Source organism: Trachypithecus francoisi, unplaced genomic scaffold (genome assembly GCF_009764315.1).
Source record: "Trachypithecus francoisi isolate TF-2019V2 unplaced genomic scaffold, Tfra_2.0 Lachesis_group21, whole genome shotgun sequence".
Taxonomy (NCBI): Eukaryota; Metazoa; Chordata; class Mammalia; order Primates; family Cercopithecidae; genus Trachypithecus; species Trachypithecus francoisi.
In genome coordinates this window covers 47,612,742-47,640,688 of record NW_022681467.1, presented here as the reverse complement: position 1 = coordinate 47,640,688, position 27,947 = coordinate 47,612,742, and the positions used below count along the sequence as shown (strand labels likewise).

Here is a 27,947-nt window from a genome sequence, read left to right as displayed (position 1 = left end):
TAAAAATACAAAAATCAGCCAGGAGTGGTGGTGCATGCCTGTAATCCCAGCTACTTGGGAGGCTGAGGCAGGAGAATAGTGTGGACCCAGGAGGCGGAGCTTACAGTGAGCCAAGATTGCACCACTGCACTCCAGCCTGGGAAACAGAACGAGACTCCGTCTCAAAAAAAAAAAAAAAAAAGGAAACAAGGAGCCTTTAAAAAGCTGCAGTTGCTGCTAACAGACTTTAAATTCATAAGCAGATAGGAAAGGAGACAGTGTTGGCCATTAATAAGTGCACTGAAGAAAACATAGTAGTGACTCAGGGGAAGGGAACCACTTTCACCTAGGAAGTCAAGGAAGGCTTCCTGGAGGAGGGAATATTTGAACTGAGACTGAAGGACAAAGAACCTACCACGTGAACATCTTGAGAAGAACATTTCCAACAGTGAGGCCAGCCAGGACAGATGGCCTGAGAAGGAAAGAAGGCAGGGTTGGAGCTCCATAAAGTAGACCAAGGTGGTCAGAATCAGACAGGAGAAAGTCTTCTTTGTACAAAGAGAAAGAGAGGGAAGCCATCAGAGGGTTGTTGTTCTTGTTTCGCTTTGGGGTTGAGGAGTTGCATTTTAAAACAAAAGTGTATGAGGCAGATATTAAGTTACTTTTACAATTTTCTAGCCAGGCACATTGGCTCATGCCTGTAATCCCAGCACTTTGAGGGGCTGAGGCAGATAGAACACTTGAGCCCAGGAGTTCGAGACCATCCTGGCCAATATGGTGAAACCCCATCTCTACTAAAAATACAAAAATTAGCCAGGCATGGGGGCACACACCTGTAGTCCCAGCTACTTGGGAGGCTGAGGCACGAGAATCACTTGAACCCAGGAGGTGGAGGCTGCAGTGAGCCGAGACTGTGCCATTGCACTCCAGCCTGGACAACACAGTGAGACTCTGTCTCAGAAAAAAAAAAAAAAAAAAGTTACTTTCTTTTACAATTTTCTTTTTTTTTTTTTTTTGAGATGGAGTCGCACTCTGTCACCAGGCTGGAGTGCAGTGACACAGTATCGGCTCCCTGCAGTCTCCGCCTCCTGGGTTCAAGCGATTCTCCTGCCTCAGCCTCCAGAGTAGCTGGCACTACAGGCATGCATCACCACGCCCGGCTAATTTTTGTATTTTTAATAGAGACAGGGTTTCACCATGTTGGCCAGGATGGTCTCCAACTCCTGACCTCATGATCGGCCCACCTTGGCCTCCCAAAGTACTGAGATTACAGCCTTGAGCCACCACGCCCAGTCTTTTTTTTTTTTTTTTTTTTTAAGAGACAGGATCTCACTGTGTTGCCCAGGCTGGGCTGGAACTCCTTGGCTCAGCAGATCCTCCTGTCTCAGCTTCTTGAGTAGCTGAGACTACAGGCGTGTGCCACCATGCCTGGCAATGTTTATTGTTTTAAAGTCTCTATTCATGTCAAGCTTTAGTCATGGTTTAAATAACAGTGGACTTTTTATTGAAATAAAACTACAGTATTCATGCACTCTAATTCTAGAGATCCCAATGATGTGGAAATAATGTCTTCATAAAAATTATGTTAAGCAAATCAGTATTTGAAAATAGAATCTAGGCATTGTAATGCTATAAAAACTTGAATATGAGCATTGGTGGCATCAACTAAATAATAGCAGTTAAACCAGAAAGAGATCAATCAATGACTTTTTTTTTTTTTTTTTTTTGAGAAGCTCTTATTGCCCAGGCTGGAGTGCAATGGCACGATCTTGGCTCACTGCAATCTCCACTTCCCAGGTTCAAGAGATTCTCCTGCCTCGGCCTCCCAAGTAGCCTCCCATCACGCCCGGCTAATTTTGTATTTTTAGTAGAGACGGGGTTTCTACTGAAACCTGGCCATGTTGGTCAGGCTGGTCTCTTAACTCCTAACCTCAAGTGATCCACCCGCCTCAGCTTACCAGAGTGCTGGATTATAGGCGTGTGTGAGCCACTGGCCAGTCCCAATCAATGACTTTTAAAGAGAGAAACCCATCCCGGCTAATGCGGTGAAACCCCGTCTCCACTAAAAAATACAAAGAACTAGCCGGGCGAGGTGGCGGGCGCCTGTAGTCCCAGCTACTCCGGAGGCTGAGGCAGGAGAATGGCGTAAACCCGGGAGGCGGAGCTTGCAGTGAGCTGAGATCCGGCCACTGCACTCCAGCCTGGGCGACAGAGCGAGACTCCGTCTCAAAAAAAAAAAAACACAAAGAGAAAGATGGCTGAGCATAGTGCTAGACTGTGGCTGTTGGCTTTCGAGATGTAAGTCAGTGGTGCCATAGCCTATGGAGATGGCCATAGAGTTTGACTCAAGGGGGCTGAATTCAGGATTAAGGGAGGTAAATGTAGCACATGAGTGTCATCCAACAAAGGTACTGCGGCGGCTGGGCGCAGTGGCTCATGCCTGTAATCTCAGCACTTTGGGAGGCCAAGGCAGATGGATCACGAGATCAGGTGTTTGAGACCAGCCTGACCAACATGGTGAAACCCCGTCTCTACTAAAAATACAAAAATTAGCCAGGCATGGTGGCATGCGCCTGTAATCCCAGGTACTCAGGAGGCTGAGGCAGGGGAATCGCTTGAACCCAGGAGGTGGAGGTGGTAGTGACCTGAGATCACGTCACTGCACTCCAGCCTGGGTGACAAGAGTGAAACTCCACCTCCGTCTCAAAAAAAAAAGTGCCATGGCTGTTTTGTGTTATGGGTGATGTTCCTGACCATGTGATCACTGGTGCCATTCTAACTGTCCCACCTTTCTAGCCAGCTCCCCAGAAAAGATTTCTGTGGCCTTTGGGATGCATTTCTTCCCGGTATTCAGTGCCACACTGTCTGCTCCCAAGCTCCTGAGAGCCTTAAAGGAGAAAGCATGAGGATGTTTAGGGGCAGGATACAGAGTGTGCAGAGCATTGGGCCAGGCCTGCATCAGCTGACTCTACTGGGCCTCAGTTTTCTCATCCATATATAACTGGGCTGGTGGCAAGATGATAGTTCTGATATTTTGTAAATCTGTAGGGTGATTTTTTCAGTTGAACAAGTTATACACTCACATGCTACAAAATTCAAGAAGTGCCAAAGAGTACACTATCTTCTTTCCCCATTACCCACCAGCCATTCAGTTTCCTTCCCTGAAGCCAATGGGTTAATCATTTTCTTGTTTATTCTTCCAGAGCAACTCCTTGCATAATAATGCACATTTATAAAACCTTAACCATGATAAATACCATAACACCAGTTTGTGCCTTGCTTTTTAATTTACCTGCATAGGATGGGGGCATTCATATCAGCTAATACTAGGTTGGTGCAAAAGTAATTGTGGTTTCTGCAATGACTTTTAATACCTCCTCATTCTTATGATGGCTGCATAATGTTCTTTAATAAGAAGGTACCATAATTTCTTTGGCCAGTCTACTATTTTTTTTTTTTGTAGTTAGCTATTTAATGAGGTTCTTAAGACATTTAGAACACCAATTTGTGAGGATAAATTCCATTCGTCAGGGCAAAAACAGATCGCAGGTAGCCCTGGAGCTGAGGAACAGCTTTGATTTTTGGTAGAATTTGTGAGTCCACAGCTTTCTGATCAATCTTGCGCTGCTCTGTAATCTCGTATTTCTCTTTCTCTGTGTCGAAGATCTCACCTTCCTGGTGTCTGGGCTTCTGCAACTTCTTCTTCTTGAAGTAAGCATCAGTAAGATGTTTTGGGATTTTGACATTGCTGATATCGATTTTGGTTGAGGTGGCAATGACAAATTTCTGGTGTGTTCTTCGTAGAGGAACTCGATTGAGGACCAGAGGTCCAGTCACAAGTAACAAGCCACTAGCCAGCTGCTTCAAGAAAACCACCCTCTTGCCCCTGTGGCGCCCAGTGAGGATGATCAGAATGGTCCCGGGGGTAATGCTGGCTCGCAGTTTTCTCACGTGCTGACTGAAGGGTTTGTTGCCGTGGCTCAACAGCTTTCGAGACACATCTTCAGCAGGATAATATCTAGGCATTTTGCGAAGTTTAACCACCCGGGTACCGCCGTTCTTGTCACCACCAACTGGTTTTGTAAGAGTTGCAAGAACCTTCTCCTTCTTTTTCTTTTCAACCTTGGATTTAGCGGCTGAGTACTTCCTCTTGTACATGGCCTTTCTGGAATACATGGCAGATCGGGAATACCTGCCAATTCCTCTGACAAGGACAGGGTTGCGGCTGCAATGGGGCTTCCCCTTCTTGGGCTTCTTAGCCTTGAGGTTACCCTTTTTCACCTTGCCACCAGCATCAGCCTTCTTGGCTTCGGGTTTCTTCTCTTTAGTATCTGGCTTCTCAACTTTTTCACCCGCCATCTTGCAAGATGGGAAAGAGCCAGTCTACTATTGATGAACAAGCAACTTGGCAATATTTGCCAAAATTTACCATGCATATTTTACTTTGATGCAGCTATTTTATTTCTAGGAATTGATCCAGCAGATATTCTCACTGGTGTGAGACGCCTGATGTTCTCACTGGTGGAGAATCTCTGCTGGAGCAATTTCTAGAAATAAAATATTCATTCTTCCCATCCATGAACATAGGCTATCATTCCTTTTATTTGTGTGTTCTTTGATTTCTTTCATCAATATTTTATAGTTTTATAGTGCACAGATCTTTCACCTCCTTAGTTAAATTGTGAAAATTATGTACCAGTAAACAATTTTCAGTAACATTTATTATGTAATAAAATACATGGTTATTTTGGCTGGGCTTGAGTGTACTGGTGCAATCATAGCTCACTATGACTTCAAACTCATGGGCTCAAGCATTTTTCCCACCTCGGCCTCCCAAGTAGTTGGGACTACAGGTGCACACACCACCGCGCCTGGCTAATTTTTTGTAGAGACAGAGTCTCACTAGTCTCACTATGTTTCTCAGGCTTGTCTCACACTTCTGGCCTCAAGTGATCCTCCTGCCTTGGTCTCCCAAAATGCTGATATTACAGGCTTGAGCCACCATACCTATCTACGTGCTGAATTTTTTAACTTTTTAAGGCAACAGAAGATGTTATAAGAGTTAAGAAACAGAGGCCGGGTGCAGTGGCTCACACCTGTAATCTCAGCACTTTGGGTGGCTGAGGCGGGTGGATCACCTGAGGTCGGGAGTTCGAGACCAGCCTGACCAACGTAGAGGAACCCCATCTCTACTAAAAATACAAAATTAGCCAGGCGTGGTGGCACATGCCTGTAATTCCAGCTACTCGGGAGGCTGAGGCAGGAGAATCGCTTGAACCTGGGAGGCAGAGATTGTGGTGAGCTGAGATTATGCCATTGCACTCTAACCTGGGCAACAAGAGCAAAACTCTGTCTCAAAAAAAAAAAAAAAAAAAGAGGTCAGGCCCAGTGGCTCACACCTGTAATCCCAGCACTTTGCGAGGCTGAGGCAGGCAGATCACCTGAGGTCAGGAGTTCAAGACCAGCCTGGCCAATATGGTGAAACCCTGTCCCTACTAAAAATACAAAAATTAGGCAGGTGGGGTGGTGGGCACCTGTAATCCCAGCTACTTGGGGCAAGAGAATCACTTGAACTTGGAAGGCAGAGGTTGCAGTGAGCCGAGATCACACACTGCACTCCAGAATAACACAGTGTTTAGGAAAGAAGCTTCCAAAATAGTCCACATCTAAACTCCGGCCTTCAGACTTCCTGGATTAGCTGCTTTTCCTTTCTGAACCTCAGTTTGTTCATCTATAGAATGGACACAATCATGTCCGCCTCATAGGGTCATAGTGGGGATGAAATGATGAAATATTAAGCATTCAATAAATGGTGGCCGCTCTTATGCTTACTGTTATAATTATCATCATTATTTTTACTCAACTTTTATCTTTGTTTTGGATAAAATATATCTGATGGGTTCTCTGATGTGGAACAGGCTGAGAATCCTGAAATAAGGAAAGCACTATTGCACAATCTCATAGGGCAGCAGAAATCCTCATCTTTTCCTCTAAAAATATGAGTGTGTATAATGTGTCACATGTTAACAGGCTCCGGGGTTTTGAGCTGTGGTGTCTACCTCCACGTTTCCTAAGAGGTCAAATGACCTCCCGATTTCATTTAGGTTTTCTATTATTCTCTTCTGAAAGGGACAATGGAGCTCTTGTTTGAACAGCTTTGGTGAGCCCAAAGGAAAATTTGGTCATTATAGACAGCACAAAAGATTCGCTTTCCATACATTAGTTTGTCAATTGCTTTCTTAATGCAAGGTTGGGTAGGGAAATATAGGCAATGGGGGAGGAAAAAAAAAAGATTTTGTGTCCACAGATAGCTGTCAATATTTGACAGCAATAAATGGAGTTTCATATCATATCTTCGCAAACATAAAAATTGTGCAAGTAAGAAATCCTGTTAGGTTTTCACATTGTCTCTTTTCCACTGGTCTTCAGCCATCACTGTGCTGTGTGATGTTGATTAGGTCAATAGAAAGAAGTGAGGGAGCAACACAAAGAATTGATTTTGTTGAAATTTTAGTTGCTTCTGTCCCCTCAAAATAAAACGTATGCGGCCGGGCATGGCGGCTCACGCCTGTAATCCCAGCGCTTTGGGAGGTCAAGGCGGGCGGATCACCTGAGGTCAGGCGTTCAAGGCCAGCCTGGCCGACATGGCGAAATCCCATCTTTACTAAAAATACAGAAATTAGCTGGGCTACTCAGGAGGCTGAGGTAGAAGAATGGCTTGAACTCAGGAGGCAGAGGTTGCAGTGAGCCGAGATGGTGCCAATCCACTCCAGCCTGGGCGACAGAGCAAGACTCCATCTCAAAAACAAAACAACAGCAACAAAAAACTGTGTTGATGATCCAGCACAAAGTTGAATATAAAGTCAAGACTATCTTAACATGCTGGGCTACGATTTTTCTCGGGAAAATTAACCCCCAAAACAAAAGAACAAATAATATTTATTCATTCGTAAGGACATCCTCAGAACTAATGCAGAGGCTGTCATTATGACTTGCATTTGGTTAAAAACACAGCATAAAATAAGCTTTTTTTTTTTTTTTTTTGAGGCGGAGTCTCGCTCTGTCGCCCGGACTGGAGTGCAGTGGCCAGATCTCAGCTCACTGCAAGCTCCGCCTCCCGGGTTTACGCCATTCTCCTGCCTCAGGCTCCTGAGTAGCTGGGACTACAGGCGCCTGCCACCTCGCCCAGCTAGTTTTTGTATTTTTAGTAGAGATGGGGTTTCACCGTGTTAGCCAGGATGGTCTCGATCTCCTGACCTCGTGATCCGCCTGTCTCGGACTCCCAAAGTGCTGGGATTACAGGCTTGAGCCACCGCGCCCCGCCGGAAAATAAGGTTATTTTTGTAGCTTTGATTTTTTTTTTTTTTTTTTAAAGAGATTCATTCTATCGCCCAGGCTGTAATGCAACGGCATGATCTTGGCTCACTGCAACCTCCACCTCCCGGGTTCAAGCGATTCTCTTGCCTCAGTCTCCTGAGTAGCTGGGATTATAGGCACCTGCCACTATGCCTGACTAATTTTTGTATTTTTAGTAGAAATTGGGTTTTGCCATATTGGCCAGACTGGTCTTGAACTCCTGACCTCAGCTGATCCGCTCACCTAGGCCTCCCAAAGTGCAGGGATTATAGGCATGAGCCACCGCACCCAGACAGTTGTTTTATCTTTTGGTACTATAAACAATGCTGCATTGATTAACACTTTTCATATAAGACATTAGATATTTGCACATGTATAAGTATGTCTGCACAATAAATTCTTGGAAATACAGTTACTGGTTTAAAGGACATATGTGTTTATAATTTTGATAGATATGAAAATGGCTGTTTTACCACATTCTTACCCACATAATATGTTATCAAACTTTTTGATCATTTGTCATTTAGTAGGTGAACAAAACCACTATCTCCATATAGTCGATTTTGCATGTCTCTTATTATAAGGAAGATTAATCACTTCCCACATGTTTAAAAGCCACTGGTATTCCCTTTTCTGTGAACTATCATATATATCCTGGTTTCAGCTTTTCTGGCAGACTCTTGGCCTTTTTCTGATTGATTTTGAGAAACTCTTTGTATATAGGGAAATTAATGCTTAGTTATATAAGTTGTAATTATTTTTTCCAAGTGTCTTGCCTTTTGACTTTACTTATGATAGCTTCTGCCGTGCAAGTGTTTCAGTGTTATAGTTTCTGATTTATGTGTCTTAGTAAAAAACATCTCTCCCTCTTCACGATTATTTTAACATTCTGATAACTTATTCTAGTGCTTTTATAATTTGGGTTTTTTTGCAATGACTTTTTTTTCCTTTTGAAATTCATCCTTGGGTATGCTTGGAAATGTAGCTCTAAGTTTATGGTTTTTCTAGATAGCCACTAAGTTATCCCAATACCATTTATGGTCTAATTCATTTTTCCCCCTTACTCATTTTGTTTGTTTTGTCGTTCAAATGTAGCTTTGTCGCCCAGGCGGAGTGCAATGGTGCAATCTCAGCTCACTGCAAACTCTGCCTCCCAGGTTCAAGCGATTTTGCTGCCTCAGCCTCCTGAGTAGCTGGGATTATAGGCGCCTGCCAGCATACCTGGCTAATTTTTGTATTTTTAGTAGAGACAAGGTTTCACTATATTGGTCTGGCTGGGCTTGAACTCCTGACCTCAAGTGATCCACCCGCCTCCGCCTCCCAAAGTGCTGGGGTTACACAGGCGTGAGCCACTGTGCCCAGTCACCCCCTACTCATTTTAAAGGCAATTTTTATCACATGCTAAATGCCCAAATATAATTGGCTTCATTATATATAATTTTAAAATTGTTATCTTATAAATTAATGTGGCCACACAGAAGTCTATGTATGTGTACACTTTTATGTTTAACTCACTAATGTAACATTGCCAAAGGAAACAGGAACTACGAACCAAATCAGAATACACTGGAATAAAATGTCTTTTATATTAATGTTAGATGTGTGAACATGTATGTACACACACACACACACACACACACACACACACACACCATTGCCTTGGATGTGAGCCCACCAGGGCAATCTCAATTTCTTGCCAAGTTGTGAGCTGGGAATCGGTATGTGATGCAACTTTGACCAACAAGATATGAGGGAGAGTGGTTGAGAGGGCTTCAGGGAAGGTTTTCTTTACCCTTAAAAAGGGATAGAAGGCTGGGACTTTTCTTTGTGCCTCTGGACATTGCCATCTCCCTGTGACTTCTACAACTCTGCAGCCATCTTGGGGCCATGATGAGAGGCAGCCTGAGAAAACAAGCTGAGCATACGAGAATGAAAGGAAGGAAAAATCCTGGCTCCTCCATGGGGCACAGTGGCTCACACCTGTAATCCCAGCACTTTGGGAGGCAAAGGCGGGCCGATCACTTGAGGTCAGGAGTTCAAGACCAGCCTGGCCAACATGATGAAACCCCATCTCTACTAAAAATACAAAAATTAGCCAGGCGTGGAGGTGGGCACCTGTAATCCCAGCTACTAGGGAAGCCAAGGCACGTGAATCGTTTGAACCCAAGAGGTGGAAGTTGCAGTGAGCCGAGATCGTGCCACTGCACTCCAGCCTGGGTGACAGAACCAGACTTTGTCCTTAATAATAATAATAATAAAAACTTGGCTCCTAAATTAACTACTAAATCACCATCCTAGAGACATCCAAACTTCTCGAGAGACGCCCTGCTGAGCTGGGTTTCTGTGATTTGCAGCTAAAATATCCTAACATTCCAGCTTCCCCAAGATACTGAAACATTCAGAGCATTCTCTTCTCCTCTGTAGAGCTGAACTGACTCTACCCTCTCTTTGAAGTCAGGGAGTGTGGAGTAGGTTGAGAGGGAATTTAATTAAACTCAATAGGTCAAATAAAATTATAAAAATATAGGCTACCCAGCCTGGGCAACATGATGAAACCCCATCTCTACAAAAAAATACAAATAAAAAGCTACTCCTCAGGGAGCGGGGACTGAGGTGGGAGGATCTCTTGAGCCAGAGAGGTCAATGTTGCAGTGAGCTGAGATTGCACCACCACACTTCAGCCTGGGCAACAGAATGAGACTCTGTCTCAAAAAAAAAATACAGGCTACCGGCCGGGCGCGGTGGCTCAAGCCTGTAATCCCAGCACTTTGGGAGGCCGAGACGGGTGGATCACAACGTCAGGAGATCGAGACCATCCTGGCTAATACGGTGAAACCCCGTCTCTACTAAAGAATACAAAAAACTAGCCGGGCGACGAGGCGGGCGCCTGTAGTCCCAGCTACTTGGGAGGCGGAGGCAGGAGAATGGCGTGAACCTGGGAGGTGGAGCTTGCAGTGAGCTGAGATCCGGCCACCGCACTCCAGCCTGGGCGACAGAGCCAGACTCCGTCTCAAAAAAAAAAAAAAAAAAAAAAATACAGGCTACCAGTGGTCACCTGCAACCCAAATATGTGATACCTTCACACGGATGCACAGAGAAAGCTGTTGGTCTCCTTATGACAAATGATATTTCCCACATTCTAATGTAATATTGTATTTTTTTTTCTCATTACTTTAAAGATTAATTATTTAGAACATAGGTTAGAAACCACCACAAATGCCTTGGAGCTATTTTTGCAGAGACAGGAAATTATAGACTACAGAAAGCTAAAGCTAAAAGAAACCTTCCAGGGTCTCTAAAGTGCTGGTTTCCAACCAGATGATTTTAGAGTCATCTGGAGAACTTTAAAAAATTATACTAATGACTGCATCCTATCCCCAGAGATTCAGATTTTATTGGTCCAGGGTGTGGCCTAAGCACTAGGATTTTTTTTTTTTTAAAGGTGGCCAAATACATATTATTTTATTTTCATTTTGTAGTACTTTGCCTTAAGGTTTTCTGTTTGGTTGGCTGGTTTATTTTTTGGAGACAGAGTCTCACTCTGTCGCCAGGCTGGAGTGCAGTGGCGTGATCTCGGCTCACTGCAACCTCCTCCACCTCCTGAGTTCACACCATTCTCCTGCCTCAGCCTCCTGAGTAGCTGGGATTACAAGTGCGCACCACCATGCCCGACTAATTTTTTGTATTTTTTTAGTAGAGACAGGGTTTCACCATGCTGGCCAGGCTGGTCTCGAACACCTGACCTCGTGATCTGCCCACCTTGGCCTCCCAAACTGCTGGGATTACAGGCATGAGCCATAGCACCCGGCCTATATTTCCTTTAAGAACAATTTTAAATGAAAGAATCCTTTGCTGGGCGTGGTGGCTCATGCCTGTAATCCCAACACATTGGGAGGTCGAAGTGGGTGGATCATGAGGTCAGGAATTCGAGACCATCCTGGCTAATATGATGAAACCCTATCTCTACTAAAAAATACAAAAAATTAGCTGGGCGTGGTGTCGGGTACCTGTCGTCCCAGCTACTCGGGAGGCTGAGGCAGGAGGATGGCCTGAACCTGGAAGGCAGAGCTTGCAGTGAGCCGACAGTGTGCCACTGCACTCCAGCCTCGGCGATAGAGTGAGACTCCGTCTCAAAAAAAAAAAAAGAATCCCTTGCTGGTGATTAAAAGTTAACTGCAGAAGGGGTAATAATGAAAACTAAGACTGCCCTGGCCCACTCCTAGGCCTACTCCTCTCAGGAAACCACTTTTAACTCTTGCTGGTTGTAATTTTTTTTTTTTTTTGATCTTACTCCTGAAATCTAAATAATACATTTACACTCCTGGCTGTTGAGCATCAGTTATAGAATTTAATCTTTTGACTTCTTGCTAGGGAAGAAAGAAGGGTTTTTTTTTTGAGATGGAGTTTCACTTTTGTCATCCAGGCTGGAGCACAGTGGCACAGTCTCAGCTCACTGAAACCTCCGCTTCCTGGATTAAAGTGATTCTCCTGCCTCAGCCTCCCAAGTAGCTGGGATTACAGGCGCCCATCATCACACCTAATTTTTGTGTTTTTAGTAGAGATGGGATTTCACCATGTTGGCCAGCCTGGTCTCGAACCCTTGACCTCAAGTGATCCACCTGCCTTGGCATGGCAAAGCTCTGGGATTACAGGCATGAGCCACCCTGCCCAGCCGAAAGAGCTCATTTTCTAGAATCGTTACGTCTTTTTTGTTCTCTTCCGTTTGATAGTTATCTATCTTTATTATTTTGTTTCTAAAGTATTTTTTTTTTTTCTTAAGGTTCCAAACAGAAAGATACAAGATAGGATAACTTTTCTAGCCATTTAGGAGATGGAGATGATTAGTAAGTTAAACGTTCAAATGTTTATAACCTGCCAAAATGCTTTGGAAAAAATAGCCTCTTCTTAACCTTAAGTACACTGAATAAATATATTGTTTGGTTGGGCTATGGTAGTAACAAACCACATTGTAGCAGATTTTTTTCCCTTCTCTGGAGTTTGAGAAAGGACCATGGGGTTACCGTGGAGCATGTTTCTATCTTGGCCTTTCCTGTTCTTCTAGATAGGTAGTCCTACAGATCACAGTTGAAAGAATTGTAATTATAGCCTTAAACCATGCTTCTATGTATTCATTCAGCAAACACCAGGAAGAGTGAGGCATTCGTGATCCCAGGATAAGGGTTATTGTGGAGTGATGAAAATATTTTAGAACTAAACAGAGGTGTTGGTTGCATAACATTGTGACTGTACTAAATACCACTGAATTGTTCACTTTAAAATGGTTAATTTTATGTTTTATAAATTTCTCCTCAGTTAAAAATGAAGGCCAGATGCAGTGGCTCATGCCTGTAATTCCAGCACTTTGGGAGGCCAAGGTGGGCGGATTGCTTGAGCACAGGAATTTGAGACCAGTCTGAGCTACATGGCAAAACACTATCTCTACACAAAATACAAAAATTAGCCAGGGCCGGGCGGGGTGACTCACACTTGTAATCCCAGAACTTTGGGAGGTTGGTTGAGGCAGGTGGATCACCTGAGGTCAGGAGTTGGAGACCAGCCTGGCCAACGTGGTGAAACCGTTTCTACTAAAAACACAAAAATTAGCCAGGAGTGGTGGCAGGCACCTGTAATCCCAGCTACTCAGGAGATTGAGGCATCAGAATCACTTTAACCCAGGAGGCAGAGGTTGCAGTGAGACGAGATCGCGCCATTGCACTCCAGCCTGGGTAATAAGAGTGAAACTCTGCCTTAAAAAAAAAAATTGGTCAAGCGAGGTGGTGCATCCCTATAGTCCCAGCTACTAGGGAGGCTGAGGTGGGAGGATTACTTGAGTCCAGGAGGTTGAGGCTGCAGTGAGCTGTGATTGTGCCAAGGCACTCCAACTTGGGCAACAGAGCAAGACCCTGTCACAAAAAAAATAAAAAGAAAATGGGCAAGGGTTTCCGTGGCCAGATCAATTGGTCCCTTCTATTGTTCCCCTCTCTTAGATCCCTCCGTTTGTCTCTCATTATCAAAGTATCTGAGAAATCTTGCAGCAAAGTTCCCCAACTGCCTTTACCCTAGGCTCTTCAAGATAATCACATCCTAGAACTTACTGTAATACCTGTTAACATTCTTTGGAAACCACTCTGGGAAATACTTTTAAGAAAACTTGCTTAGCCGGGCGCGGTGGCTCACGCCTGTAATCCTGGCACTTGAGGGAGGCCAAGGCGGGTGGATCACTTGAGGTCAGGAGATTGAGACCATCTTGGCTAACACGGTAAAACCCCATCTCTACTCCAAAAAAAAAAAAAAAAGAAAGAAAAATTAGCTGGGTGTGGTGGCATGTGCCTGTAATTCCAGCTACTTGGGAGGCTGAGGCAGGAGAATCACTTGAACTGGGAGGCGGAGGTTGCAGTGAGCCAAGATTGCACCACTGCACTCCAGCCTGGGAGACACAGCAAGACTCCATCTCAAAAAAAAAAAAAGAAAAGAAAAAGAAAACTCGCTTTTTGGCATGGAAAGATGTACATGGTGATTTAGAACACCGAGAGGTCACAAGATGGTTGTGCAGTATGATCACTATTTTGTGAAAATACTTGTGTATTTAGGCCAACAGTAGTTACCTGTTCCATATTGTAACAAGAACATTTATTTATTTATTTATTTATTTATTATTATTTTTTGAGATGGAGTCTTGCTCTGTCACCCAGGCTGGAGTGCAGTGGCGTGAACTTGGCTCACTGCAAGCTCCGCCTCCTGGGTTCACACCATTCTCCTGCCTCAGCCTCCCAAGTAGCTGAGACTACAGGTGCCCGCCACCATGCCCGGCTAATTTTTTTGTATTTTTTGGTAGAGACAGGGTTTCACTGTGTTAGCCAGGACGGTCTTGATCTCCTGACCTTGTGATCCACCCGCCTAGGCCTCCTAAAATGCTGGGATTACAGGCATGAGCCACCGTGCCTGGCTATTTTTCTTTTTTAAAATCTGTATTTTAAAATTTGTCTAGAAGGGTTATTTGTGTTAAATTATTTATAAAAAAGTAACTATACATATTTATATTTATGTTCCTTTTATAGTTTACTTTTGCCATATTCTACCTACACAGTTTCCCAATTTTTGTTCTTGTCTCCCTACAGACTGTAAATTGGACTCTGTATTCATTAATATAACAGTGAAGGTGAGATTTCTGTTTTCTTCTTCTTCTTTTTTTTTTTTTTTTTTGCCCAGGTTGTTGCCCAGGCTGGAGTGCAGTGGCAAGATCTCAACTCATTGCAACCTCTGCCTCCCAGGTTTAAGAGATCCTCCTGCATCAGCCTCCCGAGTAGCTGGGACTATGGGCACATGCCACCACACACAGCTAATCGTTGTATTTTCAGTAGAGACAAGGTCTCACCAAGTTGGCCAGGCTGGTCTCAAACTTCTGACCTCACCTGCATCAGCCTCCCAAAGTGCTGAGATTATAGGTATGAGCCACTGCACCCAGCTGAGGGTGAGAGCTCATGATGTGAATGAACACAGCTTCAGACGCTGGTTGCTCAGGGAAGCGTGGATCTGCCTGTGCCATAGTTTTCCATCCTGTGAGTGGATTTATCTCCTCTGTTCTCACAGTCACAGTCCATGAGCAATTGCAAAATCTGAAAACAAAACTGGCTCTATGCAGCCCAGGCAATGCAAGAAGACGGATTTAAAGAAGCACAATCAAGCAACACAAGGAATTCTGGTTTTTTCCTCTATCTAAATAAAATTACGAGGAGTCCATTTAAAGTGATTAGTGCTATTTTTGTTTTATTTATTTATTTGTTTTTTTTTCAGACAGAGTCTCGCTCTGTCGCCCAGGCTGGAGTGCAGTGGCCTGATCTCAGTTCACTGCAAGCTCCGCCTCCCGAGTTTATGCCATTCTCCTGCCTCAGCCTCCTGAGTAGCTGGGACTACAGGCCCCGCCACCACGCCCGGCTAGTTTTTTGTATTTTTAATAGAGACAGGGTTTCACCGTGTTAGCCAGGATGGTCTCGATCTCCTGACCTTGTGATCCGCCCGTCTTGGTCTCCCAAAGTGCTGGGATTACAGGCTTGAGCCACCGCGCCCAGCCTATTGTTTTATTTTTATAGATGAGATCTTGCCCTGTCACCCAGGCTGGAGTGCAGTGGTACAATCATAGCTCACTGCAGCCTCGAACTCCTGGGATCAAACAGTCCTCCCACCTCAGCCTCCCAAGTAGCTGGGACTACAGGTGCTTGCCACCACACCCAGCTAATTTTTAAATAGCTTTTTGCAGCAACAGGGGTCCCACCCAGTATGTTGCCCAGACTGGTCTCAAACTCCTGGACCCAAGCAAGCCTCCTGCCTCGACCTCCCAAAGTGCTGGAATTACAGGTGTGAGCCACCACCCCTGGTGCAGTAGCACTGTTTATTAAAGTCCCCTTTCACTTTTCTCCCTAGCTCGCTCACAGGCCCTGCGTTAGTTCCCTCTTGCTGCTGTAACATTACCACAAACTTAGGGGCCAACAACACAAATTTATTCTTACCGTTCTGGAGGACAGAAGTCCTAAATTAGTCTCAGGGGATGCATGTCAAGGTGTTGGCAGGGCTGGTTCCTTGGGGAGTTTGGAATGGAAAGTCCATTTCCTTTCCCTCTCCTGGCTTTCTGGCTGATCCCTTGCTCCTGAAACCCTTCTCACATCACCTGACCACTGCTTCTGTTGGTGCATCCCTACTTTCCTCCTTTGACCTACCTGCCTCCCTCTTATAAGTAAATACCTGTGATTACCTTGGGTCCACCTGTATAATCCAGAATGATCTTTCCATCTTAAGAGCCTTAATTTGGCCGGGCACGGTGGCTCGCAACTGTAATCCCAGCACTTTGGGAGACCGAGGTGGGTAGATCACTTGAGGTCAGGAGTTCCAGACCAGCCTGGCCAATATGGTGAAATCCCGTCTCTACTAAAAATGCAAAAATTAGCCAGGCATGGTGGTGCACACTTGTAATCGCAGCTACTCAAGAGGCTGAGGTAGGAGAATCGCTTCAACTTGGGAGGTGGAGGTTGCAGTGAGCCGAGATCACACCACTGCACTCCAGCCTAGGTGACAGAGCGAGACTCTGTCTCAAAAAAAAAAAAAAAAAAAAACAAGCTTTAATCATATCTGCAAAGTCCCTTTGGCTGCATAAAATAACATATTCACAGGTTTTAGCGGCTAGAGCACGGATATCTTTGGGGGCCATTATTCAACCGACCACAGTCCATATCATTTCATGCGAGCCTCTTGCTCTACCAGCTGTGGTAAACTTCTCTATCCCGGCCGGGCGCGGTGGCTCACGCCTGTAATCCCAGCACTTTGGGAGGCCGAGACGGGTGGATCACAAGGTCAGGAGATCGAGACCATCCTGGCTAACACGGTGAAACCCCATCTCTACTAAAAAAAAAATTACAAAAAACTAGCCAGGCGAGGTGGCGGGCGCCTGTAGTCCCAGCTACTCGGGAGGCTGAGGCAGGAGAGTGGCGTGAACCCGGGAGGCGGAGCTCGCAGTGAGCGGAGATCCAGCCACTGCACTCCAGCCCGGGCGACAGAGCGAGACTCCGTCTCAAAAACAAACAAACAAACAAAAAAACTTCTCTATCCCGTTTCCCTTTCCTGCCATACTTAGCCACTGACACTTCTACTCCTGCCCGTCGATCTTGCTCATCTGAAAAATGGGGCTAAAAACAGCCCTGATTCTGCAGGCCTGTGGTGAGACTCGGATTTAAAGCACATAGCACTATGATCAACCGCCCTCTGCTGCTGGCCCCGGCTGGGAGCCAGCACTCCTACCGCACCCAAATCTCATTAAATTGCAACCCCTAAACACTTGCTAGAGAGGAAGAAAATGTAAGTACTGTGGGCAATCATTTAATTCATCTGGAGCTTTTTTAAAAGCATTCATTCTTGTGCCAATTCTTCCATAGGTTTCTTTGGCAAGCATCTATTTTTCAAAAGGACACAGATGGTATTGATACAATATTGCCTTTTCACTCACTCATGAAATGCATTTATTGTTTCTATTAAATAGGACATATGATGTAAGAAGACTTGCTTAAGGGCTCCATTCTGCAACAGCAATAAAAAAGGAAATAAGCTAAATCTCTCTCTGTAGGGGAATGGATACGTGAAATGGGTATAGACATAGTGGAACCCTCCACAGCTGTTAAAATTAACGAACTAGAGCAGGGGTCAGCAGACAGCCAAAAGTGATGCATTGCCTGATTTTGGACAGCTCATGGGCTAAGAATGATTTTTACATTTTTGAATAATTTTAAAAGGACCAAAGAATATTCATAACATGTAAAATTACATGAAAATCAAATTTAGTGTTCAATTTTAATGGAACACAGCCACATCATTCATTTATGTATTGCTATGACTACCTCTCAGCTATAGCATTAGGGTGTAGCAGAGTGAACAGGGACCATATGGCTCACAAAGTCCAAAATATTTACTCTGGCCCTTTACAGAAAAAGAGCTCTGAACAGGAGATACATGAATCAACATGAATAGATCCCAAAAATATAATGGCGAATTTGGAAAGCAAATTGAAGAACGATATGTAAAATACCAATCATACAATTTTTAAAAAGTATGAATTAATTTGAATTCTTTTTTTTTTTTTTTTTTTTTGTTCAGTCTCGCTCTGCCACCCAGGCTGGAGTGTGTGGTACTATCTCAGCTCACTGCAACTTCCACCTCCTGGGCTCACGCCATTCTCCTGCCTCAGCCTCCTGAGTAGCTGGGACTACAGGCGCCCACCACCACATCTGGCTAATTTTTTTTTTTGCATTTTTTAGTAGAGACAGGGTTTCACCGTGTTAGCCAGGATGGTCTCAATCTCCTGACCTCATGATCTGCCTGCCTCAGCCTCCCAAAGTGCTGGGATTACAGGCATGAGACACTGCTCCCAGCCTGAATTCTTACATGCATAATAAAATATAAGGAACAGATTGAAAGGTACACATAACCGTCTTGATAATGGTTGTCTGAAGAGGGAAGATGGAAAGTAGTAGAATTTGAAAGGGCTACCAAAGAGATTTCCAGTTCATTAATGATGACTTTTCCCTTTAATAAAAAGAAACTAGGCTGGGCATGGTGGTCCACGCCTGTAATCCCAGCACTTTGGGAGGCCAAGGTGGGCAGATCATGAGGTCAGGAGATTGAGACCATTCTGGCTAACATGGTGAAACCCCGTCTCTACTAATAATACAAAAAATTAGCCAGGCGTGGTGGCGGGTGCCTGTAGTCCCAGCTACTTGGGAGGCTCAGGCAGGAGAATGGGTGAACCCGGGAGGCAGAGCTTGCAGTGAGTCGAAATGGCACCACTGCACTTCAACCTGAGCGACAGAGCAAGACTACTCAGTTTCAAAAAAAAAAAAAAACAAAACAAGAAACTAGCTGGTGGGTTTAACAATGTTTGCTATTGCAAACACTTTGTGCTATTCTGAGGTTTAACTATACACATACACATGTATTTATACATGTACTTAATTTTTTTAAAGAGCTGACTATGCATGTGTTTGTATAGTCAAAATTTCTTGAAAAAAAATTGCCGGGTGCGGTGGCTCACACTTGTAATCCTAGCACTTTGGGAGGCTGAGGTAGGCGGATCACAAGGTCAGGAGTTTGAGACCAGCTTGGCTAACATGGTGAAATCCCGACTCTACTAAAAATATAAAAATTAGCTGGGCGTGGTGGCAGTTGCCTGTAATCCCAGCTACTCTGGAGGCTGAGGCAGGAAAATCACTTGAACCCAGGAGCCGGAGGTTGAAGTGAGCTGAGATTGTGTCACTGCACTGTAGCCTGGGCAATAGAGCTAGACTCCATCTCAAAAGAAAAAGGAAAGAAAATTAAGGGCCAGGCGCAGTGGCTCATGCCTATAATCCCAGCACTTTGGGAGGCTGAGGCAGATGGATCGCCTGAGGTCAGGAGTTCAAGACCTGCCTAGCCAACATGGCGAAACCCTGTCTCTACTAAAAATACAAAAATTAGCTGGGCATGGTGGTACATGCCTGTAATCCCAACTACTTGGGAGGCTGAGGCAACAGAATCGCTTAGAACCCTGGAGGTGGAGGTTGCAGTGAGCTGAGATAGTGCCATTGTACTCCAGCCTGGGTGACAGAGCAAGACTCTGTGTCAAAAAAAAATAAAATTAAGTACCACTGTTGCACTTCAGCCTAGGCAGTGGAGTGAGACCCTATCTCAAAACAAAACAAAACAAAACAAAACAAAAATGGATGGTGGTCAGGCCCAGTGGCTCACACCTGTAATCCCAGTACTTTGGGAGACCAAGACAGGTGGATCACTTGAGGTCAGGAGTTCGAGACTAGCCTGACCAACATGGTGAAACCCTGTTTCTACTAAAAAAACAAAAATTAGCCAGGCATGGCGGCGGGCTCCTGTATTCCCAGCTACTCAGGAGGCTGAGGCAGGAGGATCGCTTGAGCCTGGGAAGCAGAGGTTGCATCGAGACGTGATTTGGCCACTGCACTCCAGTCTGGGCGATAGAGCCACACCTTGTCTCAAGAAAAAAAAAAGTACCCCAAGAAGTGGACACGTCTATCTACTGATCACCACTATTAGATTTGGCAGCCTCCAACTGTACACTTCTCTGAGCATATTTGTGCACCATTTTGCTGGGTATGTTTTGTGTATACATTCTGCTCTGCCATCTGCATCTTTAAATTTAAACAATATGTTGTGGGCATCTATTTTATGAATCATTTTACTTTGTTTTTCTTTATTTTTTCACTTACAAACTAATAGCTGCCCTATGGTAACTTTTTATTTTGAAGTAATTTATAGATCACAGAAATGTCAAAATAGTACAGTAAGTCCTATTTACTCATCACCCAGTTGCTCTCCACGGTAACATTATCAAAACCAGGAAACAGACAATGATGCAATACAGTCCACAAGGCTGCAGGTCATAATCAGATGCACTCACTTGTTTGTTTGTTTTTTTTTTAAGATGAGTCTCGCTCTGTCACTCAGGCTGGGACTACTGGTGCGCGCCACCACAGCTGACTAATTTTTTGTATTTTTAGTAGAGACAAGGTTTCATCATGTTAGCCAGGCTGGTCTCGAACTCTTGACCTCATGATCCACTCTCCTCAGTCTCCCAAAGTGCTGGGATTACAGGCGTGAACCACCATGCCTGGCCCTCACTTTTGTTTGTTAATGTCCTTATATATAGATCTATGACATTTTATCTCTACATAACCTTTAAAAAAAAAAATAGAAATATAGAGAACATTCAAACCCATTGTGATGTTTGGGCTGTTTTCCCCAGGTTATTTTCTCTGTGTAGATGCTATTTTTTAAAACAATAATAAAGGATCTTCTAAGCTGGAAATTTTTTATTTTTTGAGATGGGGTCTTGCTATGTTGCCCAGGCTGGCTTCCAACTCCTGGGCTCAAGCAATCCTCCCATCTCAGCCTCCTGAGTAACTGAGGAATATAGCTATTGTGCCTGGCTAAAATTTGCTTTAAAAAAAATTGTGAGCCAGGCGCGGTGGCTCACGCCTGTAATCCCAGAACTTTGGGAGGCTGAGGCGGGCAGATCACAAGGTCAGGAGATGGAGACCATCCTGGCTAACCCGGTGAAACCCCGTCTCTACTAAAAATACAAAAGAAAAAAAAAAATTAGCTGGACATGGTAGCGGGTGCCTGTAGTCCCAGCTACTAGGGAGGCTGAGGCAGGAGAATGGTGTGAATCCGGGAGGCGGAGCTTGCAGTGAGCCAAGATAGCACCACTGCACTCCAGCCTGGGTGACAGAGCAAGACTCTGTCTCAAAAAAAAAAAAAAAATTGTGGAAGAGGCCAGGCGTGGTGGCTCACCCCTCTAATCTCAGCCCTTTGGGAGCCAAGGGAGGAGGGCTGCTTGAGGCCAGGAGTTCGAGACCACATGGTCAACATAATGAACCCCCATCTCTATTAAAAAAAAAAAAAATTGCAGAAATCTTTCTGTGTCAAAACAAATTTAGATCTACCATATTGTCACTGTCTTTAGGACATTAAAACATCTGCACTGTAGCTATTGACTTCTCATGGAAGTTGTCACCCAATTCATACCCAGCCTTTAAATTTCATTGAACAACATGGTGGGCCTCAACTGTCAGAATTTCAGAACTTGAGCCTTGGCATTTTCTGGCACTCTGTGCCCAGGCCTCCTCCATGCCCTGCCTTGGCCATAAGGGAAAGCACTTGCTTCCCCTCAGAGTGGGCAGGCCTTCCCGTCCCTCTTCCCATTGTCCTTTGGGGGTTCACTGCCCCCACACCTGCCTAAGCTTGAATCGCTGTTAACATTTACAAAACATTTTTATGAGACATCCACCTTAACAACTTCCAGTGAAATCATTGGGGGGTCGTTGGGGGTGATGGGTGGGGTTCTGGCACTCCTTCCCCCACTCCAGGGCAGCTCATTTCAGGTCTGATGTGAACGGTTCCATTTTGCTTTTATGCATTGGCATAAACATTTCTTGCAGCCCATAAACACCTTGGCCATTTTACCAGTGTTGTGAAGGATGTTTATGACCCAAATATGAAAACTTTGTGAGAATTAACACTTAGGCAAACAGGCTATGTTATTCTTGGAAAGAAATATCTTCTCAAAAAGACCGAAAGCAGGCAGGGGCTACATGTGAAAATACATCCATGTCGGCACACTTACGTCTAAAACCCTAAAGATAGTCTATGATCCAAACTCTTAGCTGTTGCTCAGTAACAGGGCAGCCCTGCAGTTTTTAATGGTTATCAGCTTCCTGTATGAGTGTTTTTATAGCATGATTATGTTGCAAAGTGAATGAGGCAAAATAAAATAGGAGAAGAGATGCTGGACCAGGAGGTTAATAAAAATCCGTGTTGTCACTCGACAGCCTCCCCATACAGCTTCTTTTTCCATGCGCCTCTGAGTCACTTTGTATTGACAGATGCCATTTGCTCATTTACGATGTGATAATAAAAACCTTCAGCCTTGTTCAATGTTATTCTTTTCCTCCCCTGACAGGAGGGAACCAAATGGTTTGTAGTTCGCTCAGCAGGCATTTTTTCATTAAAGATAATAACCTTGCAATGAACAACATTTAAAAGACATTTCAGAAAAGTGGCAGAATTTGGGCAGGGAGAGAAAGATCTATGGCGACATACTACTCAGGTAGACCCAGAAACAGATCTGTAAAATGACCCAGGTTTTACACAACTAAAAAATAGTAAGCATGGATGAATGCTCGACAAGTATGAACCTGAATGACAATATGTGCAGAGAAAAATCAAACGTAACGCTCTGCTCATTTTTCCAATTATGTTGTTTGCATAAAAGACATTTAAGCAATAACTCCCTGATACCAACTTTTAATTATTCCTGTAGAATCTTACACAAACCTATTTCCCTGAATTTCTGCCATTCATTTGTTTCTAGTATTCGACTCCAAAGTTAAGTTAAAATGAAGCCTGGAAGTTTCATAGCTTTTTATTCCAAAAAACGACACTTTACGCAGCTTTATTGATAGCAATCATTTTCTTTTTTCTTTTTCTTTTTCTTTTTTTTTTTTTTTTGAGACGGAGTCTCGCTCTGTCACCCAGGCTGGAGTGCAGTGGCCAGATCTCAGCTCACTGCAAGCTCCGCCTCCCGGGTTCACGCCATTCTCCTGCCTCAGCCTCCCGAGTAGCTGGGACTACAGGCGCCCGCCACCTCGCCCGGCTAGTTTTTGGTATTTTTAGTAGAGACGGGGTTTCACCGTGTTAGCCAGGATGGTCTCGATCTCCTGACCTTGTGATCCGCCCGTCTTGGCCTCCCAAAGTGCTGGGATTACAGGCTTGAGCCACCGCGCCCGGCCTAGCAATCATTTTCAAAATTAATGGTTTTCCAATCAGGTATGGTGGCTCATGCCTGTAATCCCAACGCTTTGGGAGGAAGAGGTGTGAAGATTGCCTGAGCTCAGGTGTCGGAGACCAGCCTGGGCAACATGGTGAAATCCCATCTCTACTAAAATACAAAAAAAAAAAAAAAAAAAAAATTAGCTGGGCATGGTGACACATGCCTGTAGTCCCAGCTACTCAGGAGGCTGAGACACAAGAATTACTTCAACCCAGGAGGAGATTGCAGTAAGCCGAGATTGCGCCACTGCACTCCAGCCTGAGCGACAGAGAGAGACTGTCTCCAAAAAAAAACAAAAAAGGTTTTCGGCCAGCAGAGCCATATGGCTTTTTTCTTAAAACATATATTGTAAGTGCTTTTTGTCACTAGTTCAAATCATAGATTAATTGTACCCACTAGTTTCAAACAAAGCCATATTAGACAGTTGTGACTCAAATTGCTCCATTTCTATATGTGCCATAAACCATAAATTAGAATTGTTGGCAGTCGACAGATGTCTTTTGAAAGAATGTAGACAGATTGCTGTGTTTTAACATTAACTCTCTAGAGTCTGGACAGAAATTCCTTTATAACCACCAATTTTTGTGTATCCTTCCTGAAATGTTCCATATACAAATAAACCTACATAGTGAATACAAGGCACAGGCACAGCCTTGCTTGAAAAGCACAAATGTGATCAACCATATTCAACATATTCTGCCATTTGTAGGGTTTTTCCTTAACCATAAATAAGAACATTTCAGTACATATAGATCAACTTTAGTCTTTTTGTAATGTTCATTTCTAATATCAAGTTATAATATATAATAGCAAAGAGTATTGAGAACTTACTGTGTGCCAGCCTTGTTCTAAACGCTATCTATTAACTAATTTAGTCTTCATCATCAGCCAATAAGTATTCTGAATATCTTTGTTCTACAGATGGGGTTATTGAAGAACTAAGAAGTCAACTAATTAACGATGGACTTATTAATAAACAGATTGTTTCCAGATTTTTCTTTTATGGGGGGGCGGAGTCTCACTCTGTCGCCCAGGCTGGATAGCAGTGGCATGATCTCGGCTCACTGCAAGCTCCGCCTCCCGGATTCAAGTAATTCTGCCTCAGGCTCCCGAGTAGCTGGGACTACAGGCGCCTGCCACCACTCGGCTAATTTTTTTTTGTATTTGTAGTAGAGATGGGGTTTCACCGTGTTAACCAGGATGGTCTCCATGTCCTGACCTCGTGATCCGCCCGCCTCGGCCTCCCAAAGTGCTGGGATTACAGGCGTGAGCCACCACGCCCGGCCCAAATTTTTCTTTTTTTTTTTTTTTGAGACAGACTGACTTTTGCCCAGGCTGGAGTGCAGTGGTGCGATCTCTGCTCACTGCAGCCTCTGCCTCCCAGGTTCCAGCGATTCTCCTGCCTCAGCCTCCCAGGTAGCTGGGATTACAGGCGTGCGCCATCATGCCGACTAATTTGTGTGTGTGTGTGTGTGTGTGTTTTGCGATAGAGTCTTGCTCTGTTGCCCAGGCTAGAGTGCAGTGGCACAGTCTCGGCTCACTGTATCCTCTGCCTACCGGGTTCAAGCAATTCTCCTGCCTCAGCCTCCTGAGTAGCTGGGACTACAGGCGCGCGCTGCCACGGCTAATTTTTGTATTTTTAGTAGAGATGGGGTTTCACCACATGGGCCAGGCTGGTCTCGAACTCCTGACCTCGTGATCTGCCTGCCTTGGCCTCCCAAAGTGCTGGGATTACAGGCGTGAGCCACCATGCTCGGCCTTAATTTTTGTATTTTTAGTAGAGAAGAGGTTTCAGTATGTTGGCCAGGCTGGTCAGGTGATGGGATTATAGGAGTGAGCCACCGTGCCTGGCCATTTCCAGATTTTTCTATCACAGTCAATGCAGTAATGAGTGTCCTCCTACATCCTTTTTTTTTTTTTTTTTTTTTTGAGATGGAGTCTTGCTCTGCCACCCAGGCCGGAGTGCAGTGGCGTGATCTCTGCTCACTTCAACCTCCGCCTCCTGGGTTCAAGCAATTCTCCTGTCTCAGCCTCCCGAGCAGCTGGGACTACATGTGTGTGCCACCACGCCCGGGTAATTGTATTTTTAATAGAGATGGGGTTTCACTATGTTGGCCAGGTTGGTCTCGAACTCCTGACCTTGTGATCATCCCGCCTCAGTCTCCCAAAGTGCTGGGATTACAGGCATGAGCCACCGCGCCTGGCCTTAAAATTCATTTTCTAAGTGCCCTTGAGTTAATAGCTTTTCATGCTAGCTGTCCCTCGATCACCACCAAATGTAGAGGCTGGACTAAAAGACTGAGATTGTTTTCCAGAAATCGTGGAAAAGCTATTTGCTGGACACAAATGTCAGCTTTTTCCTTTCATCTTCACTTAGTTATCAAGTTCCCCAAACTTCTAAAAATCAGTTGTTGTTATTGTTGTTGTTGTCATAAAATTCATTCTGAGAAGCAACACACACACCAAATGGTGAGTCCCAGCAATGACCTCCTCTGCGCAACGAGAGGCTTCCTAGGTTTTCGGCAGGAGTTACTCCCCAGAAAAAGTCAACATTCCTAGTTTCCTTTCTCCCTTTCCAATGAATACACAGCAAAGGCAAACAGCTTTGACTTCAAAAAAGCAGATCAATCTGCTTCCAAACGCACAGTTCAATGCTCATAAAATCAGATCATGAGCAAGGCGGCTCTGAGTGTCTGCACACCTTCATACTCAGCAAGACAGAAACGCACTTCAGCAATTCCTGGTGACTGGTGGGCAGCCCTGTCATCTGTGAGCTGGAAGATCAAAGGCTCAACTCCAGGAAGGGAAATGAGGAGAATTAGTGTCCCGCCAGGAGCCTCTCGCCCCACAGTAAGGATGGTGGTTCTTCTTATGATCACCAGCTATTTGGGTCTTAATTTGGGATTTCGTTAAGGGAATATCCACATTTGAATAAGGGGAATGAAGTTTGCTGTTTCTTTTGAAGTCCAGTTGTTAGAGTGAATCGTGATTCAGAACTGTCCCCTATTTGCAAAGCCCAGAGCTGGGTCCCTGGCACACAGGAAACCCATGGTAGCTTTGGCCATGATTTTTATCATGAACATAACTTGATGGCAAAATTATCCGCATGGTTCAAATAAAAAAGAGTGATCTGATCCTGCTTTTATGGAGTGCTTTGGCAATTTCTAGAATGGAGTCTGGCACATAGAGGAGCTTAAAATCTTTCTTGTACAAATGACTCAGCTCTCCTGGATGATTTAGCATCCCCATGAGAAGCTGGCTGAGGCTCAAAGAGCGGATGTCATTTCCCTGAGGTGGGATTTGAACTCAGGTCTCCGGAGGGTTGCCCTGCCTTTATACTTTTCTCCACAAGTAAGTCCACGTGGTTGAGCCACTGAATTAACTGAGGTGTCTGTCTGTTCTAGTGTAACCAGTACATAGAAGAGATCGTTCTGCAAACATCAGCTGTAGCCAAGCTTAACCTGGTTGGAAACTCACAGACTTCGGGGCCCCACAGACTTGGGCTTCATCCCCAGCCCTGACACTGTAGCTGTGTGATCCTGGGAAACTCAGTTTACTTCTCTGAGCCTCATGCTCTTCATATGCAAAGTTGAGATAATGGCATACATGTTTCCAGATGCTTATGAGACTACATAAAAAACGTCTGTAAAGAATCCACAGTTATGGGATGCGGAGAGACAGCTGTGTCTATAGGCTATCAAAGTAGCCAGTGGGGTAGACAGAACGGTGGCCCCTAGAGATTGTGCACATCCTTATCCCTGGCAACTATAAATATGTTGTATTACGTGGCAAAGGGAAATTAAGGAAGCAAACAGAATTAAGGTTGTTAATCAGCTGACCTTCAAATATAGGGATTATCTTGGATGTTCTGAGCAGGCCCAATGTAATCACAAGGGTCCTGTCAGTACAACAAGGCAGCAGAAGATTGGGAGATTGTCTGTTGTTTCTCTGCTGTTATCGCTGGTACTCAGAACTATGCATGGCATATAGTTGATGCTCAATAAATATTTGTGGTGTGAATGACTGACTGAATGAATGAATGCTATGTTAGATCATTCCTGTGACCATTTTAGAAACTAAATCTGCCAGGCGTGGTGGCACACACCTGTAATCCCAGCATTTTGGGAGGCTGAGGCAGAAGGATCGCTTGAGCCCAGGAGTTCGAGACAAACCTGGGCAACATGGCAAAACCCTGTCTCTACAAAAAGTACAAAAATTAGCCAGGCGTGGTGGTGTGTGCTTGTAGTCCCAGCTACTTGGGAGGCTGATGTGGGAGGATGGCTTGAGTCAGGGAGCTCAAGGCTGCAGTGAGCTGTGATTGTACCGCTACACTCCAGCCTAAGTGACAGAGCAAGACACTGTCTCAAAAACAAAAAAGAAACTAACTAAATTTTGGGTTAGGCAAACCAGGAAATTTTGTGTTTAAATTGAATTTTTAAAAACAATTTTATTGCGGTATAATTTATGTACCATAAAGTTCACCCATTTTTTGTGCGCAGGTCAATGATTTTTTAAGTATATGCACTGATATGCAATTAGTTTCAAAACTCAGTTTTGGAAACATTTTCATCATCCTAATAAGGTTCCCCCCTCATTCCTGTCCTTCCTGTTTCCACCCCCAGCCCCTGGCAACCATCAATCCACTTTATGTCTCTATGGATTTGCCTTTTCAGCCAGGCGTGGTGGCTTACGCCTATAATCCCAGCATTTTGGGAGACCAAGGGGGGCAGAT

At 44.5% G+C, this 27,947-nt stretch overlaps 1 protein-coding gene across 1 annotated transcript; it reads right to left on the bottom strand.

Moving 5' to 3' along the window:
* Positions 1 to 3,426: 3,426 nt before the first annotated feature.
* Positions 3,427 to 4,359, bottom strand: LOC117068937 (60S ribosomal protein L6-like). Its single transcript, XM_033186759.1, has one exon. It carries the CDS (start codon positions 4,336 to 4,338, stop codon positions 3,472 to 3,474), a length of 867 nt encoding a protein of 288 aa, XP_033042650.1. The 5' UTR covers positions 4,339 to 4,359; the 3' UTR covers positions 3,427 to 3,471.
* Between the last annotated feature and the right edge of the window lie 23,588 nt (positions 4,360 to 27,947).